Source organism: Protobothrops mucrosquamatus, unplaced genomic scaffold, assembly GCF_001527695.2.
Source record: "Protobothrops mucrosquamatus isolate PMUCROS unplaced genomic scaffold, P.Mucros_1.0 scaffold_257, whole genome shotgun sequence".
Classification (NCBI taxonomy): Eukaryota; Metazoa; Chordata; class Lepidosauria; order Squamata; family Viperidae; genus Protobothrops; species Protobothrops mucrosquamatus.
The window spans coordinates 4183683-4202442 of NW_015386333.1; the positions used below are offsets into that span (position 1 = coordinate 4183683).

Here is an 18760-nt window from a genome sequence, read left to right on the forward strand (position 1 = left end):
TATGAGATAGTAGATATTAAGGGAAAAAGAGAAGAAATATTTGATGTTGTAACTTAAGATTTGTACTAAAGATTTTTGTATGTTATTGAACTATTGATTAACCCAGCCACCATGTTGCTTTTTAAATACTTAGATGTAAAATTGGAAAATTAATAAAATATTTTTTTTTAAAAGAATGTATTGTTGAATAATTGCAGACACTGGTAAGAAAAGGTAGAACGTTAGTCAAGCATTGTTGTTTTTTCATCTAAAATTAACAAAAAAATATTGCTTGGAAAAATAATTGATAAAATAGAGGAATATTACTTTAATGCAATAATGATGTCAATTAACATTTTTAGGTTAGTGTACATTACACCAACAATCCTCCACCCCCTAAATGGTCTGCTTAGGTTAAGAAAAAGGTACTCAGTGTTATCACCTCTGAAAAATGGCTTCCTTATATGCAGAAACGGGCATTTTTCTCATTTCCACTATAATCAGGGCCAATGATAATTAGGTTCCAAAGTGCACAAATTAACACTGAAACATTAATTTATTAACCAAGATGTTTGATAACGTTTGATCCATGGACAGCATAGAAATAGAAGGAAAAAGTCTGTGGAACAATAAGTGAAATCTCTGAAATTGACAATGATATCAATTAGATGAAGGTAGTTAGTTGCCTTTCAAGTGCTGCATTTCGCTGGTTTATCTCTTGCCTTGAAACTTAAGAAAAGCGACAATACATGTCCAAATACGCCTTAAATCAGAGTTTGTGGTATAGAGATATCAAACAGTTTATGCCACATAAAGATATGGTTTATCGACGCCTGAATGCCCGTGATATCCTCCAGGCATTGGGCTCTTCATAGCGATTGTAAAGAGGCTCCAGGCGCTGCTGCTTCTTTTGCTTGCTTAGCTTTGTGGGATCAGAAACCTTGAAAAAGGCTGGGGCAAACTCCACAAGCCAGCGGGGATCTATGGTGGTAACCTCTCTCATATACTCTTTGGTTGTGAGGACAAGCTCATGGTACACCACCCTAAGAGTAAAACAAAAAGATCAGAATGTCATTTTCTTTTCAAACAGAGCTCTTCTGCCTTTCATATACATTATATGTAGATAGACTGCCCATTCTTAAAAGGCACGCACAAGAAGACTCAGAGTCAATTAATTTAAAAAGGAATGTAGATGCTTTATATTTAAAACTAGTTTAAGTAATCTAGTTAGCTTCCACCTGAGTGTAGTGGACCAAGGCTGAATCAAGAACCATTCTGAAGTGGCAGAACTTGTCTTTTAAAGAAAAGAGGAATATCATTCACATCAAGCCATAGCTCCAGATTTGGTTCAGCTCTTTTAACTATAGACATTAAAATCTTATTTTGGACGCTAGAAGTTAGGCCAAAGGTTCTTAAACCATTGACTCAATTACTCCTTTTCCAAGTCTCAAATAATGTCATTAGTCTCATAAAATAGACTGGTTTTTTTAACACAAGCATTTTTGCAGCAACAGTCCCAAATAGGATTCTTGACTCAAAAACAAGCAATTACAAATTGCTTCATTACCCCCAGGATATGTCCAAATTACCTTCCTGGGAGTAATTACTCCCAATTTAAGAACCACAGCTCAAGACTTCTAGAGGGGAAAACTTATTATTATTTAATATATGTTTATATTGCTTCCTAAACAAAGTATCTCAAGGCAGTTTACAAAATATAACATACATAATAAATTAAAAATATAAAAATGCATAAGAAAATGAAAAGCCAAGGAAAAAAGAAAATGAAACAGAAACCACAATAATTTATTCAGCATTCATAATGAATGGGTTTGGATATAGAGATAAATTTTCGTCAAAAAATGTCTTAAAAGATATAAAGGCAATCTTTAGTGGTCAAAAAGGCATTATTACAAAGAAAGCCTACATACAAGAAACCACAAAATTTCACTTCATAGTTCTAGGCATACATAGTAGGATCTTCTGTAATGATCTGAAAGACTGTCCATGACTATATAAGTAGCCCTCAATTTACAAATGGTCCCTTAGTGATCATTTGAAGTTATGACAGACTTCCCCAGAGCTACTTACCCACCTGGTTTCAAAGTTCTGAGAGCTGCCTCCTGCTTTGCAGTCATTTTGGGCACTTGGCAACCAATCCGCATTTGCCACCATTTGGAGTGTCCAATTGTCATCTGACTGCAATTTTTTTATTATTACTATTATTATTACTATTACTATTATTATTTGCTGAAAGCTGGCTTAACTTTCAATTTCCAGCAAAAAATGCTTTGTGTACAATGGGTTCTCATAATGCCTGTGGTTTTCACTTAACAACTGCTGCAAAAAAATAATAAAATTGGATATGGTGATCTGCTTAATGACCAGCAAAACTTTTGACAGTAATTTCTGGCTCAATTGCAATCGTAGATTGAGGCCTACCTGTAATAGTGACAACAGCCATCATGTTTCTGGTCTCTTACTGTTATTTAAAGCTTTATACAATGAAAGCAAAATCTTGAATCTGGTTTATAATCTAAAAGCTTTTGTGGAATCTGTATAGCTGAATCTCTCCATTATAACATGTCACATAAGACAATTGGCTATATATCTATTCTATAAGATTCCATTAACTTTCAGTTGAATCACACCAAAGCAGAATTGTATCATACCATAATAAAGAGTAGAGTGGCATACCTTATTATCTTGATGGAAGAAATTATGCAAATTCAAAAAATTATCTAGACTATGAAGTTCTAGGGGCATTTAGACCTATTTAGGAAGATCTCCACATATTTGTCAACACAAAATACTATTATTCTGGATTCATACAAATTCCTCATAGCAATATTTTTTGTTTCCAAATTTCTAGCAATACAGCTGTTTCATAGTGCAACTGTGAAGGAGGCATGGTGGTGCGGCAGCTTAAGGACATTGGATCTGCTGACCAGAAATGGTCGACATTCTAGCGGTTCAAGCCCTGGTAGCATTATGGGATGAAGTGAGCTTCCGTCACTTGCCTTTAGCTTCTGCCCTGCTTATCCAGCAGTTTGAAAACTTATTGCAAATAGATAAATGGGTACCACTCTGGTTGGAAAGACTATTTGCATAGGAGAATGAGAGCCAGTGCTGGACCTGCCCAGACATGGGGCGAGATCAGCAGAAGAGGCCTTGGAAGATGTGCAAGCTAGTTCATCCCCCATGGTGCACCATGGATAAGTGCACAGGCACTAAACTGAACGAACAACCAATTAGGCTATCAAGACTATTCTGTAAAAGTGTAAATCTCCCTAACAAACGTATGCTATACAAAATAAACAGTGTACTTTCTATTTACCTACTTAAAGCAAATTCAGCAGGTATTCAAATAGAGCTAATTCTGATTTCAATCCACCCCTTACCATTCAGGCTGACGGTTGAAGAGGGCACTTGAGGGATGGATATAGACCACTTGCTGATCAATCAAGGTCCGGTAGCCTTCTTGTGGGTCCTTTTTGGCTGCATTCCGGAAGAAACCACTGCAAATGGCTTTCTGGACTCGTACTGTTGCTTTTCCACAAGATACCACATCTAACTTGTGCCTGTTAAAGTCAAGGGGTGATTGAAAGGCTTTAGGACCAATGTGTTCAATAATAAGATCCTCTGGTGCATCTTGTTTTAATTTTCTAGTTAAAATAGACTTTTCCCAAAAGAAAATTTGCTTTAGATCGCCATACCCAAGTATCAGCATTACTTAATTCCTAAATATTATTTTCAACAACGGATTATCTTGGTTCTACTGTTTCTATAATTGTAATATTTTATAGGAAAGGACTGTTAAATATTGTCTCCTACGTGAGCACATTCCTAATCAATTAGAATTCAAATATACAATGTACCACTGCTTCTTTTACTACTGACAGTCAATCTCAAAAGAGTGAAACCACCTACCATTTCAGTGACTTTACACTGGTAAAAGGAATATTAACTTTAAAAAAAGAGGTTAATTGAATTCACATGATGTATCTATCCTTAGAAAGATCAAAATAACTGCAGGCAGTTATTTTCTCTGATACATCACAGATATAAAAATTGGTCTTTGAAGATGCTTTTGAACTTGTGAGGTGTTAAAAGGGTAGATTAGAGGAGGATTTTCTGAGAAAGTTTACATGGTCAGTAAAAGTCAATTATCAACTCGATGGCAGTTAATCCAACAACAGGTATAACATGACCAAATCCCGGGAGTTGCATTTTTGGTTATGGAGAGCAACATTATTCCAGACAAACCTGATCTATAATTGGATATTACTCTAGGCACTGAGTTGGGAGATTTGGGGCCTGTTGGTATTTTTCAGTTGGATGAATTTGTCTCTGGTAAAGTGTGTTAATGGTTCTGGAAATTATGTGCTATTTTATTTGTCTATGCTGCCCTAAATCGTACTTTATTGAGTGATTATGCGAACTGAATCAATCAATCAATTAATCAATCAATCAATCAATCAATCAATCAATCAATCAATCAATCAATTTCTTGTTATATTCTACATCTAGTTCTTATTTTTTCAAACTCTTTTCAGATAATATTCAAGCCCAAGTATTGCCAAATATAGTTTCCCATAAGCTGGTTTTTTTTTGGCTGAAAAACAATTTTCCCCCTATTTCATTAACTCACCTATCCATTATTCCCAGCATCTGCTTACGAATATCCTGGGCACGACGCAGTGAGCGGGCTTGGATAAAATTTTCATAGCACCAGGGATTGGAGAACTTGTTGTTCTTCCAGGAGTTGTAAACAGCCAAAAGTGTGAGGTGATCTCCTTCAGTTTGGTGGAACTTAGCTTTCTTCTGGTCAGCAAGAGCTTGCTTGTCCTACAAATATGAAACAAAATTAGTCTTATTTAATTTCCACCTTTCAGATATAAAAATATGCATTTTCTAGAATGATGAATATATTTTATGATGAAATGTTAGTAAATATATTTAAACCAATCGAGCGCAAAAAGGGATGAAACAGAATTTTAAAATATATTGAAATAACCTTCAAGCAAATTATTGAAATATACATTATCATTTATATTGATTGCAAAATTAATTACAAAATGCTAAATAGCTGGCAATACCAAGGGACCTGTGGAAGCAGATCTGCAAACAAAACAGGAAATTAAATTTTTATTAAAGATCTCACTCTGCAGAACATGCAAACTTTTATATCAACATGTTAGCCAGTCTTTTACATTACTTTATTTGACTTAGGAAACTAAACACTGCCAAATGCTTAAAACTGAAATTGAACAAAGTCGCACATTTCAGAATTACCCTATTCTATGCTTTTGGAAAGTATGTTATTGGAATTAGTGCCTTCCTCTTTGCATTAGATTAGATTTTACAAACCTAACAGAATTGACATATATCTTATTAATGTTTATTAATAAATATGTGAGAAGGATTACCAAATAATGCTTGAAAATTCAAAGCCCGACTTTAATAACATCTTTTTCTAAAATGAAGAACCTGTTGTGTGATAAGGATAAGGCTGGAAATCAAGTTTTCCATTCCCACATTAAATCTGCAACTCATCAGATCAGCCATTCTTCTCCCATGCCCCAGTCCAGCTGGGTCCAGAGCATGGTTGTTATATAAGATGCAATCTTTTTCATTCCAATGTTCCCCAATTTACCTTAGGTCGATAGAAAACATTTTGCACAGACAGCATTGAGACAATAGTGAGCATTTCCTCGCTGCAACCTAGGTGCACTGACATAATGAGCATCTTGCAAAGCATAGGCTCCAGTGGGAACTCTGCCATCTGTCAGAAAGGAGAAAAACATAATTTGGTTGAAGTATCCTTGGGTAAGGTTTAACTTGCAACTGAAAAATACACATACACCAATAGCCCCATAAGGAAAAACGCCAGCCCAAAGCAAGTTACCATCATCGTCTGCTGCTGCTAAAGATTCCTTCCAATCCCTCCATCTAACTACTGTGTGAGAACCAACAATAGATCTACCTGCTTAGGAGTATAGGAAGAAATGTTTTTAACTGTTTCCATTTATAAATGTCCCAATATGTTTCCATCTATAACTGTTGATGGACTTCACATATAATAAACAACAGTGCAGTGCAGAAATGGGCATCCTATACACAGCTTTCACAAAGACTACACTATCATGGATATTGTTTTCTTCTGTTCAACCACACCAAAGGGAATCTGAACAACGCTGATCCTACCCTGCGTCCGAGTCGAGTGAGCAGCCCTTCATCATCCAAAGCTCCCAGAGTATATAGTTGCTCCATTGCAGTGATCAGAGTTTCCATTGGGGGGGCATCCATAAAATCGAAAGACAGCAAATCATTGATACCCATAGCCTGAGTATGTCAGAGAGAAAGAAAAGATAGTAAGCGTTGTGCACACATCTGGTAACTGACAAAGATATTTCCTAGGCCTACTCCCCAAAATATTAGTCTCAATTTTATAGATTAATTTGTGTGAAATCCCCTAACTTCCATCTTTATAAAGCTGGGCAAGGTTTTTTTTTGAAGATGTTGAACAAAAGCATGAAGTCATTTAGATGCCAGTGCTCACCTTGAGAGATAATACAGTGCTGGCCAGATTAGTTCTCTGAATCTCAGGCACATTGGTGGTCAGCATCTCATCACGGTAGGCTCGCTCTGTGTAGAGTCGGTAGCACTTGCCCGGGCCTGTTCTTCCAGCTCTTCCAGCTCGTTGCTTAGCTTGAGCCTATAGGAATCACAAATTAAAAGATACATAGAGAATTCATTCCTTCTGCTTACCCACTAAATATTTTAATTTGCATTAGAATTAGACCCAGGATGGTTGTAATTCAAGACAGAAGAAAAAATGAATGATGGAAGGAATGCAGCAAATATTGTGTACAGCAGAATGTGACGTAGAAGCAAAAAGTTACAAAAACAGTTCAAGAAGTGCTCTATGGAACTCATGAAAGGTTTTTATATATTCCATATACTGTAGACATACATTTAGCATTCAAAGATCAAGATTCATTAAAAAACCCTCCAGCCTTTAAAATAGAACTGAATGGTAGAGGCATCACTATTTGAATCTGAAAAGTGATTAGTCTTCTATAGTGTCAATACGGCACTGCAATGATAGAATAAACAAAGATTCAGTGCCGTAATAAGCCATTTCATGGCAAAAGCTTGGTATAGAGAACAAGGTAACAGCACATTTTTAGAATTTATGTACAGGTAGTTCTTGCTTATGACCACTTTTTCAGCAACTGTTTAAAGTTGTGACAGCACTGAACAAGTGATTCTTACAAAGTTCCAGCATCCCCTAACATGACTGCAATTTGGGTGTTTTCCAACTGGCTCACTTTGGTTGCAGAATCACAAAGTCACATGTTTACCACTTATCATCTTTCATGCCAACTTCCCAAAAGCAAAGTAATTGGAGAAGCCAACAGAGAAGGTCATAAATCATTCTGGTAAATTTCCCAAACATTGTTGCAGATACGCTGCTACACTCTCCTCCTGTGCACACCCTGCACAAATGTAATGGTATTGGGAATGACCCTGGGAGATGGAGGAGAGATGCTGTTTATGGAATAATCACACTGAAGAGGGTGAAGCCTGACACTGCATAACAAGCAGAGAAAGAAACTCAGGAGCTTCCTAATTTATCAGGCTGTAAAAGGAGATAGTGAGACTAGTACTTTCAGACTTGCAGGATTCTGTTAATGTTCTCATAATAAAGAACAATTAGCTCATCCAGTCATGTTTCCTGTCTGGTCTATCTCAGAAGGCTAATGTGTGCTCTGCTACGCCATCCCTCTTAGCCTTCCTGCACATGTGCCCTGCTATGCCAACCACCCACCTGATTTCCTTGCAACCGCCCCGCCTAACTTGTAAGCAACCTGCATCAGGCCTCCCCCACTCCTTACATACCACTTCCCCCCTAACTTATGTGTCTTTTGGTTATGAGAGCAATCAGGGCTGCTGGAATTGTCATTGCTACATGATGTGGTCACATATGGCATCACACTTTATGACCACCTCATATAGCAACAGCAATCTCAGTGCCAACTGCTACCCTAATCTGAGGAACACCTCTATTGTTCTTCAAAGATTGGAGTAAGATAAAGACATTCCCATTCACTGCAGAAACTGTGCAATGTGCACACTACCCTTAGTAAAAGCTTCAAGTAACATAGTACCCAACAAATAGAGGATACCTGAGAAATTGGTGTCACAACCAGCTGGTCAATCCCTGTTTTGGAGTTGTACACTTTCTGCTTTACAAAACCTGGATCAACTACATAATAGATACCATCAATTGTAAGTGAAGTTTCAGCAATATTTGTGGCAATGACCACCTGTAGGAGGACAAAAAGGAATGGCAAACAGTTGAATATAACAAGAAAAAAATAGGGGTGAGAACAGGACTGCTATTAAGCTACTTTTATGACATGCTGTTCATTCAGTGGTCAGAAACCTTCACTTATTATACATACACTGCAGAAAATGCAGAAATATTCTCCCTGGAAAAAAAACTGTTTTAAATTGGGATGGGGGGAATGGAAAACTAAGCCAAAGACTACATAGCAGGTGTTATTTTTAAAAAATGAATAACAAGTTCAGGAAATCACTCATAAAAATCCATGAAAAACTCTTGAATTGCATTGCAAAAAAATATGCAATTTATAACTAAATCACCCTCTTTATAAAGAGAGGGAAGACTTTATTTATTTGGCCACATTTCACATACAGTAAATGTAACTGTGAGCAATGTACATCAATGAAAATAAAAATAGTAATAATTTTAAAAATCCAAATTTAGTTACAATTCTATATGTATTTAGTATAAATTGATGTTTTGTACACAAAATTAAAAAAAACTTTTACTATTAATTAAACCTACAAGAACAGCAATTTATAAAATGACAACCAGAACCCTTAATGTGCACTACTACTCAAGGTGGTAGATCACTAAGGTAGCTCCAATTTCTAAAAAGTTAAATCTAGGAATGAGCCTTTTAAATAATTCAACGTATCACATTAATATGCATGAAGAAAAATCTCCCTTTCTCTTTAGAACTCTTAAAGATTCAATTCACATGGTATGCAATTCAGATAGATCTTATGAAACTCAATTGTTATTTTGCATGTCATGCAAGGCAACATGAAAAAAACAGGATAAATGATAAAGAATTGCTGAGGATGGATATTACACTCCAATTAATAATTTTATCAACAATGTAAATGCGGCTTGTGAACTTGTCTGACATAGTTCTTAAATATTATGTTATTAGGGCTCAACATTTAGTATCAGACCCACATTTTCAGTCTTCCACAGAAAGAAAAAGGAGTTGTAACAATGAGCTATTGTACTTTAAATATTCTCAAATTGTTGGAAAATATGCTTTTCAGTTGATCAAGAAGTATTTCTAGATGCTATAAAAATATGTTCATTGTAGCAGTTAATAACATCACTGTATTCAGTTTCTTCTGGCTCTATTGTGTGTCCAAAACCCCTTGATTTCTTATAAGCTTCTGTTTGTGTAATTAGTGACAATATCTAGCCAGATGTTCTGCTAACTTAAATTGCCTTTAATTTTCCAAGCATGAGGCTTTTTTCATTGACCCTTCAATGTACTAAAGTATTTAAGCTTTAGGCTCATTTTTAGTACTTCCGGTGAGCAGTCCGGTTTAAGGAATGGCTGCTGGAATTGGGTATGTCTAGTTTAATGAAGAGAAGGACGAGGGGGGACATGATAGCAGTGTTCCAATATCTCAGGAGCTGCCACAAAGAAGAGGGTGTCAAGCTATTCTCCAAGGCGCCTGAAGGCAGGACAAGAAGCAATGGGTGGAAACTAAGCAAGGAGAGAAGCAAACTAGAACTAAGGAGAAACTTCCTGACAGTTAGAACATTTAACCAATGGAACAACCTGCCTCCAGAAGCGGTGAATGCTCCAACACTGGAAGTTTTTAAGAAGAGACAGGACAGCCATTTGCCCGAAATGGTATAGAGTTTCCTGCCTGAGCAGGGGGTTGAACTATTAGGGAAAATATCAAATCCAACATTAATAGGATTAATGAACAGAACGAAGATAGAAAATAAGAGAATTTTAAGGAACAGGGATATGAAAAATATTCTGAACTCAGAATGGCTATTTTAAGTTTTCTGAACTTGCAAAACAACAAGCCAAAATGTCTTGCTACATATTACGTGAAGGGATTTTTAAATTGTGTTTCAAGACTTGGACAGTATACTAGCCAATAAAACTGGCAATACAACTTCCATCCCTGTTTAAGCAATGGAGAAAAGGAGAGACAGTTAAGGAAATTGCTTACTTCACTGGCAAGTTTAATGCTACTTTAATATTTCCTGATGTAGGAAATAAGAATTCATGCACTGAATATTCTTGTCCCTGTACATTTTGTATTTATATATATTTTTTCAGGTAGACTATTAAATGCAGATAAGTACTATGCATGTGCATTACCCACAGCTTTATATACATACATACATGCATGCATTCGTGTGTGCATACCCATATTTCTTTTCAGAATAAGCAATGTTATACTGTACTGCATACTATACTATACTGCATACTATACTATACTGCATACAAAGCAATAAATTTTAAACATTCCCCCAAATTAAAAAAACTAACAAAAGAAAACATAGCTAAACCTAATTTATGCCCACTCCATTCACTATATTTCCACCTCTCTTTCTATGTCTTATATCACTTTGTACTTTTGTTTTTTAAATCTGTCTTTTTTGTTGATACATATTAAAAGAGTGTATTCAGAAGAAGCCTTAACCTAATAGAGAAGAACTATATTCTTGGTATTGATGTTGTTCACATAGAGTTAGACCATACTGAAGCAAATCCATTGCTGTTGTTTTTTAGTTCAGCTCAATCTGAAGTTATTTATGGCAGCAAACTACAAAAAATAAGCTTAACATTCACAATGCTCTAACACAGAATCTAAATGAATTTGTAAATATTTTCACTGAGATGTTAAATTTATAATCTGATCTTATCCCCACCCCCCAAAAAGGCATCTGAATAATAAAAAAGAGGACAGGGAATGAAGTTTTAGGGTTAACTGAGGCTATTAAAATAATGAGAAATAGTACATACCCAAGAATTCTTAAAGCACTCAATATGTAAACTTACTGATTTATTTATTTATTTATTTTATATGCTGACCATCTCACTGTCAAGCAGCTCTATTGCCATCAAATATATGCAACTTCCTCTCAGCATCTCAAAAAATATCATCTTCTCCCCATTAATAAAGTGATCAAGAATTCCCATATTTATAAAATGAAAAGACAATAAGAAAATGTCTTCCAGCCTTTTAACGGGTTGCAAAGAAACATTTTACTTTTGAAAACAAGATGCTCAATAGATCTTTTGATTTAGCAAAGATTTAATTATTAATTATATTATACTGGAAGATAACAACCATCTAGTAAAAAAACCCACACGAGTGGGAATAGATACCTTTCGACTTCCCGGGGGAGCTGGATCAAAGATCCGTGTCTGCATCTCACTAGGCAATGCTGAATAAACAGGCAAGATTATCAGCTCAGGAACATCTGGGCCGAGGGACTTCATTCGCTCATAGAGAATTTCACAAGCTGTATCAATCTCTTCCTGGCCAGTCAAGAATACCAAGATGTCTCCTGTATGAAAGAAAACCAAATCATATAGTTAGGCCAATACAAAAACAACATTTACAATTAAGAAACAGACAGTGATTTCAGATTTCTCTTGTGATTTTTTTTCAATCTGATTTTATAAAAAGCAAGTATGTGGCTTTTACAGCTGTGAGACTACACTAAAAAGTAGTAATTGGAACAAAATTTGCTGATTTTAATGATTTGTTCTGAATAAAGGAACTGTAAATCATCCAGGAGAAAAAGCAACATAATGACAGATGCTTCTTTGCTGAGTGAAGATGAAAAATTAAATGAAATTGATATGTTAAACAGAGCATGGTACCCGTCCCCTGCTTACTAATCAGTGAGGGTTATGTAAATCAGATAGAAAGAAATTTAACATTAGGACAGATATACTACAGCTATGGATACGGAAAACATACTGGTAAGACTAGACTATGGAAAGATGGGCAGTAAATAAATTTAATAAATAACATTTTATACAATATGATTTCCCCTGAAATTTCAATTTTTTTTCTTAAAAACCTATGTAAAATATAGGCTTCTTTCTCCAGGAACTTTATACAGAATTCTTCCTTTATTCTTTGGTATTTCTTTGGTATTGAATATTTCTCTTTTTAATATATAAACTGGTTTGAAATATATATTTGTATTTTAGCAAAGTTCTCATTTAACAATATCAGGTTTGTGACTGTCACAGAAATCCAACAATGTCAAAAAGAGTCTAAATTAATAGTAGATAGCTACTTGAGAATTTCTTTGTCCATAAAAACTAAAACTCTTTATATTAGAAATAGCAAATTAGACTCCCAAGGGCAAGAAAGCTATCTTATCAGGCTTATTTACATCAAATATTTTTATTCTATCTTATGGAACAGGTATATCCACTATAAAATTTTTATAGCTTCCACTGGCCAAACCTGAATAATAAATATTGTATATTTATTATTAAATCTTGTGTATTTATTATTAAAAATGAAAATCCCATTCTGACTTAACTAGTGTAAAAGAAAAAGGGATTGCAAACTAAAAGGGTTTAGACCAGGAGTGTCAAACTCGATTTCACTGAGGGCCACCTCAGGGTTGTGGTTGACCTCGGGGGGGGGGAGAGTGGGCATGGCTGGGGTGGGAATGGCCAGCTCGACGTCACTCATGTCAGGAGGCACCTGTGTGGTCTGGGCGGGAGCTGGGGGTATCCACTGTCTCCAGTGGAGGAAAGCAAGACCAGGGCAAACGCCAAACTCTTGTCCACCAGAGCCTTGCTGTCCCTCTCAGGCCACACGGAAGACTCCTGGATGGCGGCATAGGCTGCCCAGAGCCCTGGGCAGTGGAGGGCAAGCGCCCAGCCTGGTTCTCGAACTCCCAAGGCATCGGGACCTCACAGCCCAGCCCAGTCCTGCCCAGCTCTGCTTCCCCAAGTGGGCGCCCAGCCTTGAAGTTGCTGCTACTGTGCTTGCTCTCCTTGGCCAGGTTGCTCATGGTGCGTGTGAGAGGGCAAAGTGTATAGGTCAGAGGGGGCCCCACTTCCTCTCCATGCGAGGAGACCTGGCTTTGTAACCAAAGTATCCTCAGCAATAGGATGGGAGACCACCAGGAGAGGTCAGGAGGGGACAAGGGGATGGCAAAAGGGCAGCAGGCCAAAGGCAGGACTTCCTTCAGACCCTCCCTGTCTCTCATTATAATATCCTCCCTTCTTCTCTTTACTTCTTTTTCCTTCCCTCTTTATTCTCCTTTCTTCTTCCTTCCCTTCTTTCCTTCTTTTTCCTTCCTTGCTCTCTTCCCCTCTTTCCTTTTTTCTTTGTCTTTCCTCTTTCCGTTTCTCCTTTCCTGTCCCTTCTCGGATGCTCAGATGCAAAAGGGGAAACATTTCTCGATGCTTCCTTGCCTTGTGATCAAATGCCACTTTTGCTAGTAGTTTGTGGCCACTTAAAAGATTGAGAACAAACCAGGCTCAGTTTATCCTGTGCTTGCCTTTAGTGGAGTCATCCACAGACAACATTGTTGTACAGCAAAACTGTCAAAATGGGGGCTGTGATAGTTGATCAGAGCTCCTCTGCTTTTTATGTGCAACAGCTTTAGCGTTTAGGAACAGAGGTAGGTTAGTTGATTTTCTATTAACACGTAATCCTTAAAAGGGCTCTCCTGTAGGGACCCTGCCTTTTTCTAATTCAAACTGGAAATATAGCAAAGGAAAATATTTTCCCCACTCTCTTTTGTTCTGTTTTCCCCACTGGAAATGGCTGTTTGCAACACACAAGAGCTCATAATTCAAGAATACCAATGTTAACTTGGATTGCCAACAAAGTTCTGTCTGTGACAAAACAGAACACAAAATTGCTTTCTCCTTTGAATTGGGGCATCTCCAATCAAGTTGCCTCTCCTTCCTTCCTCCCTCCCTCCCTCCCTCCCTTTTTTTTAAGCTGCCAGAGGCTCCAGGCAGAGGTGACAACAGGCAGGCAGCGGTGGGCAGAGGCTTCCTATTTTGACCCCCCTCCCGTCATTGCCTCTGCGTGGCTCTCAGCTCACCTTTTCCAGACCCGCGCATGTGTTTGTGTGTGTGGGGGCTCTCACCCCTTGAAGCCCCTCAACAGAGACCTTCTGCGATGGCAGGCTGCAAACTAATGAAAGCTGTTTTTTTGGAGTCGTTGTTTTTCTCAATGTGACGCTGATTGCATTGCGCCCTGGCCCCTTCAGCTCCTGCTCCCAGCCCCATGGAAAGCTGCAAGAAGCTCCCATTGCAGCTTCTCTTATCTCTCCCATTCTTTTTCTCCCCAATGTCACAGCGTGGGGCTGCAAAGAAGTGAGACCCCCCCCGCGCATGTGCACACACACTCACACAAACACATGTGTGGGTCTGGGAGAGGTGAGCTGAGAGCCATGCAGAGGCCCTTCAGGAGCAGAGGCAACGACAGGTGGAGGAGCCAAAATGAGAAGCCTCTGCCTGGAGCCTCTGGTACCTTAAAAAACAAAAAACAAAATGTGTGGAGCAGCAGCTTCCCTTTTTGTCCACCCTCCCCTCCATTGCCTCCATGCCTGGATTGACTCTATGCCTGCCGAAAGGGCAGTTCTGCTTCCAACCCCCCCAATGCAAGAAGCCGCATGCCACTGCTGTTCACCTGCCGCATCCCCACCATAGCCTGTGATCGCCTATCATCCATCGCACGCTGGAAGGCAGAAGCTCCATGACCTAAAGGTCCCATTCTGTCTCCTCTGCACTCAGGAAGGGGCGAGTGGAGGGGGAGAAATTGGCAGCATTGCCGGTGGCTGTGCCACCAGCAACCGTAGCTTTCCCACTCGGAGGTGGGGCAGTCCCAGTGAAAGGGAAGCCTTGCAGACTGCAAGGCCAAGCCGGCAAGCGGGGCATGGAGGCACTGGTGCGGGCGCAGCACTGATGTATAACTTGGTGCGGAATGTGGTCAGCCTTAGATCCACGGTGGTGGCTTGGAGCCAGTGAGGGGCCACCTCGCTGCCGCCTCTGGGCCTGCACCCAGGAGGTTGCGAGCGCGCGAGGACTGGCGTCCTGGGTAAAAGGGAAGGGTTCAGAACGCACTCCCCAGAGGGTGGGATGGGGGTGGTCCCTTGCTGGCTCCAGGGCAGCGCCGTGGATTTAAGGCTGATCTCGTTGTAGATCAGCACCTGGGCCAGGCCGAGGCACAGTGGCTGGTCCTTCACCATTTCCAGGACGGCACTGCGGGCCAATGTGTTTGACATATCTGATATAGACAATAAAAGAGGCTTTACAGAAGTATGCATACAAACTTTTTCAGTGTCAAACCCATATTAAACTTTGGAATGCTCACTTGAGGAGGATGAAGAGAGATTATAAAACCAGTTCAAATCTTCATTAGATTGAAATCAAATTCAGTGTAACAAATATGGCTAATATAATTACAGTGAATATACTGAATAATTGTCCAGTTTGAAAGCAACTTCTGGAGAGAGTCTCAAGATCGTTCTCATTCCATGGCTCACCTGGAGGTTCTGTCAAGTGGATCTGCATGACTGTAATCAGGCTGGCATCTAAGTAATCTGTCTCAGGTTCCTTGGTGTAAAGAATCTCGACTGGGTAGGTCCTACCAGGAATGGTAAAGATAGGGGCCTCATAGAAATACTGAGAGAATTTAACTGCATCCAGTGTAGCTGAAGTCACTATTAATTTCATGTCTTGTCTCTTCTGAACGGTCTGCGGAGAAAAAAAAGAAGGCAGAATACAAACAGAAAGATCAATAGGGGGTTGAACTTCAGGACAAACTTGTGTGTTTTGCTTTCTTTGAGCAATTTTCTGCTTCATCATTTTAGGATTGTGGATGATTTGAAAGAGTTCATACCTTTTTCAGGAGACCAAAGAGTACATCAGTATGTATAGTACGTTCATGGGCTTCATCCAACATTATGATTGCATACTGTGTCAGATCCGGATCAATGAGGCATTCGCGAAGTAGCATTCCATCTGTCATGTATTTGATCACAGTTTCAGGACTAGTGCAATCCTCAAATCGGATAGTATAGCCAACCTTCAAAAAAATACAGCAAAAGGAGTATCAGTAATGGATACTGAGCTCCTTCACTCTTAGAGAGTGATATTAAGGTCAATTTGTTTGGGGGCAGGAGTTACAAACAGAACAAGGACAGCCTTTAGTTTGGCGGTACATCTAGAATTTGGGACTTTGTTATGGGTGAGACTTTGTTATGGACCCACTTATAAAAATCACTATGTGGTTGGAAATTGTCTTTTATAACATGGCTGCTCTAGTAAGCATGGCCAATTACAAACACCCACTATAAAGCAACTACCCCCCCAGTCCAACACGACAGCAGACTTCTTCAACTGACATGGCAGAAAGTTTAAGAATAGAATACCAAGAACATAAAAATTCAGATCAGTAGTTTTATTGTAGAAAAACTAAAGAAGCAGTCTTGAAAGAATTCCAGCAACTGCTGTGTATCATATGCCAGCCCTATTTATTCTTTCAAGAGAGAGGCTGGGTTTCCATCTATTTTTTATATAGGGTTGCTTTGGAGGTCACTGTGTGCCCGTGATGTATTCAGCGGCTGACCTCCATGCCCTGCGAGAGTCCCCTCTCTCGCAGGTCTGGCCCACAGCATTAACGAGGGCCCACCTCTATGAGGGATTTTTTAATCACGAGAGGTGGTCAAAACGCAACCTAAGGGGATTTTTAATCAAATTTTTAGTCTGGGTTTTAGGGGGTTCCAGGGAGAGGGGTGGGCAAGCTGAAATTAATTCTCCCAGGCCGGCTGAGGGCCTCGGCGAGGTGGGCGTAGGTCCTGGAGTTGGGGAGGGAGGGAGGGTCTGCCTAATAGAGGGCAATTCCATTAAGACTGTGTATGGGAGGGGTAGATATGGCGGGAGCAGAGGGCCATATCACACTAGGGGAGGGCGCACCCGCTGTTTACGAGCTGTGGCGCGCTCCGGCCCCCATGGCTCTTCTTGCAACCTAGGGGGTTTAGGATCTCAGGGCCTCGGCTTTCGGCTGATGCTGTGTAACGCCAGGTCCACGGTTAATAAAGCCCCCCTCATTTATGATTTGGTATCGGAGGGGGAGGTGGACCTGGCGGGAATTACGGAGACCTGGCTGGGCCAAGAGGGGGGGTGCCCCTCGTTGAAATGTGCCCGCCAGGCTACCGTGCATTTCACCAGCCGAGAGCCCAGGGTCGGGGTGGGGGGGTGGCGGTTATTATTAAGGAAGGCCTGGATCCAAGGGAGACCACTGTGCCGCAGACTGCCGGTTGTGAATCCCTAGGTGTGAAGTGGGGTCANCAGGTCTTGAGTCCATTTTGTGGGAAGAGTTTGATCCTGTGACCCCCGAGGACATGGACAGGATGCTGGGACGGCTGAACACCACCACATGTTTACTGGACCCGTGTCCCTCCTGGCTGGTACTGGCCTCCCGGGAGGTTACACGAGGCTGGCTCCAGGGAATCGTCAACGCTTCTTTGAGTGAGGGGTTCTTGCCAGCCGCCTTGAAAGAGGCGGTGGTGAGGCCCCTCCTCAAGAAGCCCTCCCTGGACCCGGCTGCTTTGGCCAACTACCGGCCTGTCTCCAACCTTCGCTTTCTTGCGAAGGTTGTTGAGAGTGTGGTGGCACGACAGCTCCCTCAGCACCTGGAAGAAACTGTCTATCTAGACTTGCGCCAGTCAGGCTTCCGGCCTGGGCACAGCACGGAAACGGCATTGGTCGCGTTGGTTGATGATCTCTGGAGGGCTCGGGATAGAGGCTGTTCCTCTATCCTGGTCCTGCTAGACCTCTCAGCGGCTTTTGATACCATCGACCATGGTATCTTGTTGCACCGGTTAGGGGGTTGGGGGGCACCGTTTTACGGTGGTTCTCCTCCTACCTCTCGGACCGGTCGCAATTTGTGTTGGCAGGGGGCAGAGGTCAACCTCGAGGCGCCTCACTTGTGGGGTACCACAGGGGTCGGTCCTCTCGCCTCTCCTGTTCAACATTTATATGAAGCCACTGGGTGAGATCATCCGTGGTTTTGGGGTGGAGTTTCATCAGTACGGAGATGACACCCAGCTGTACATCTCCACCCCGGACCACCCCAACGATGCCGCGGAAGTGATGTCCTGGTGCCTGGAGGCCGTGCGAGTCTGGATGGGGAGGAACAGGCTTCGTCTCAACCCGTCCAAGACCGAGTGGCTGTGGTTTCCGGCGTCACGTCATAGCCAGTTGGTTCCATCTCTGGCTATTGGGGGCGAGTCATTAACTCCCGCGGAGAGGGCCCGCAACCTGGGCGTCCTCCTGGATGCTCAGCTGTCCTTAGGCGATCATGTGACGGCCGTGGCCAGGGGGGCTTTTCATCAGGCTTGCCTGATACATCAGTTGCGCCCCTTTCTGGATCGGGACGCCCTACGCATGGTCACTCAAGCCCTCGTTGTTTCCCGCCTGGACTATTGCAATGCTCTCTACATGGGGCTCCCCTTGAGGTGCACCTGGAGGCTCCAGCTAGTTCAGAATGCGGCTGCACGGGGGATTTTGGGGGCCTCTAGATGCTCCCATGTAACACCTCTCCTGCGCGAGCTGCACTGGCTGCCGGTGGCCTTCCGGGTGCGCTTCAAGGTGTTAGTAACAACTTTTAAAGCGCTCCATGGCAATGGACCTAG

The 18760-nt window shown here is 40.8% G+C and overlaps 1 protein-coding gene across 1 annotated transcript in view; it reads right to left on the bottom strand.

The window, feature by feature from the left end:
- Nucleotides 1-283: 283 nt before the first annotated feature.
- DHX8 (DEAH-box helicase 8) overlaps nucleotides 284-18760 on the bottom strand; it is a 46311-nt gene continuing 27834 nt past the window's right edge. The window contains exons 14-23 of the mRNA XM_015831513.2: nucleotides 15964-16149; nucleotides 15608-15818; nucleotides 11457-11638; nucleotides 8172-8312; nucleotides 6542-6697; nucleotides 6187-6324; nucleotides 5636-5764; nucleotides 4631-4827; nucleotides 3381-3560; nucleotides 284-1022 (exon numbers count right to left, since the gene is read on the bottom strand). Coding sequence (XP_015686999.1) covers nucleotides 803-1022; nucleotides 3381-3560; nucleotides 4631-4827; nucleotides 5636-5764; nucleotides 6187-6324; nucleotides 6542-6697; nucleotides 8172-8312; nucleotides 11457-11638; nucleotides 15608-15818; nucleotides 15964-16149 — 1740 coding nt within the window. The 3' untranslated portion in view covers nucleotides 284-802. The remainder of the gene's footprint in view (nucleotides 1023-3380; nucleotides 3561-4630; nucleotides 4828-5635; nucleotides 5765-6186; nucleotides 6325-6541; nucleotides 6698-8171; nucleotides 8313-11456; nucleotides 11639-15607; nucleotides 15819-15963; nucleotides 16150-18760) is intronic.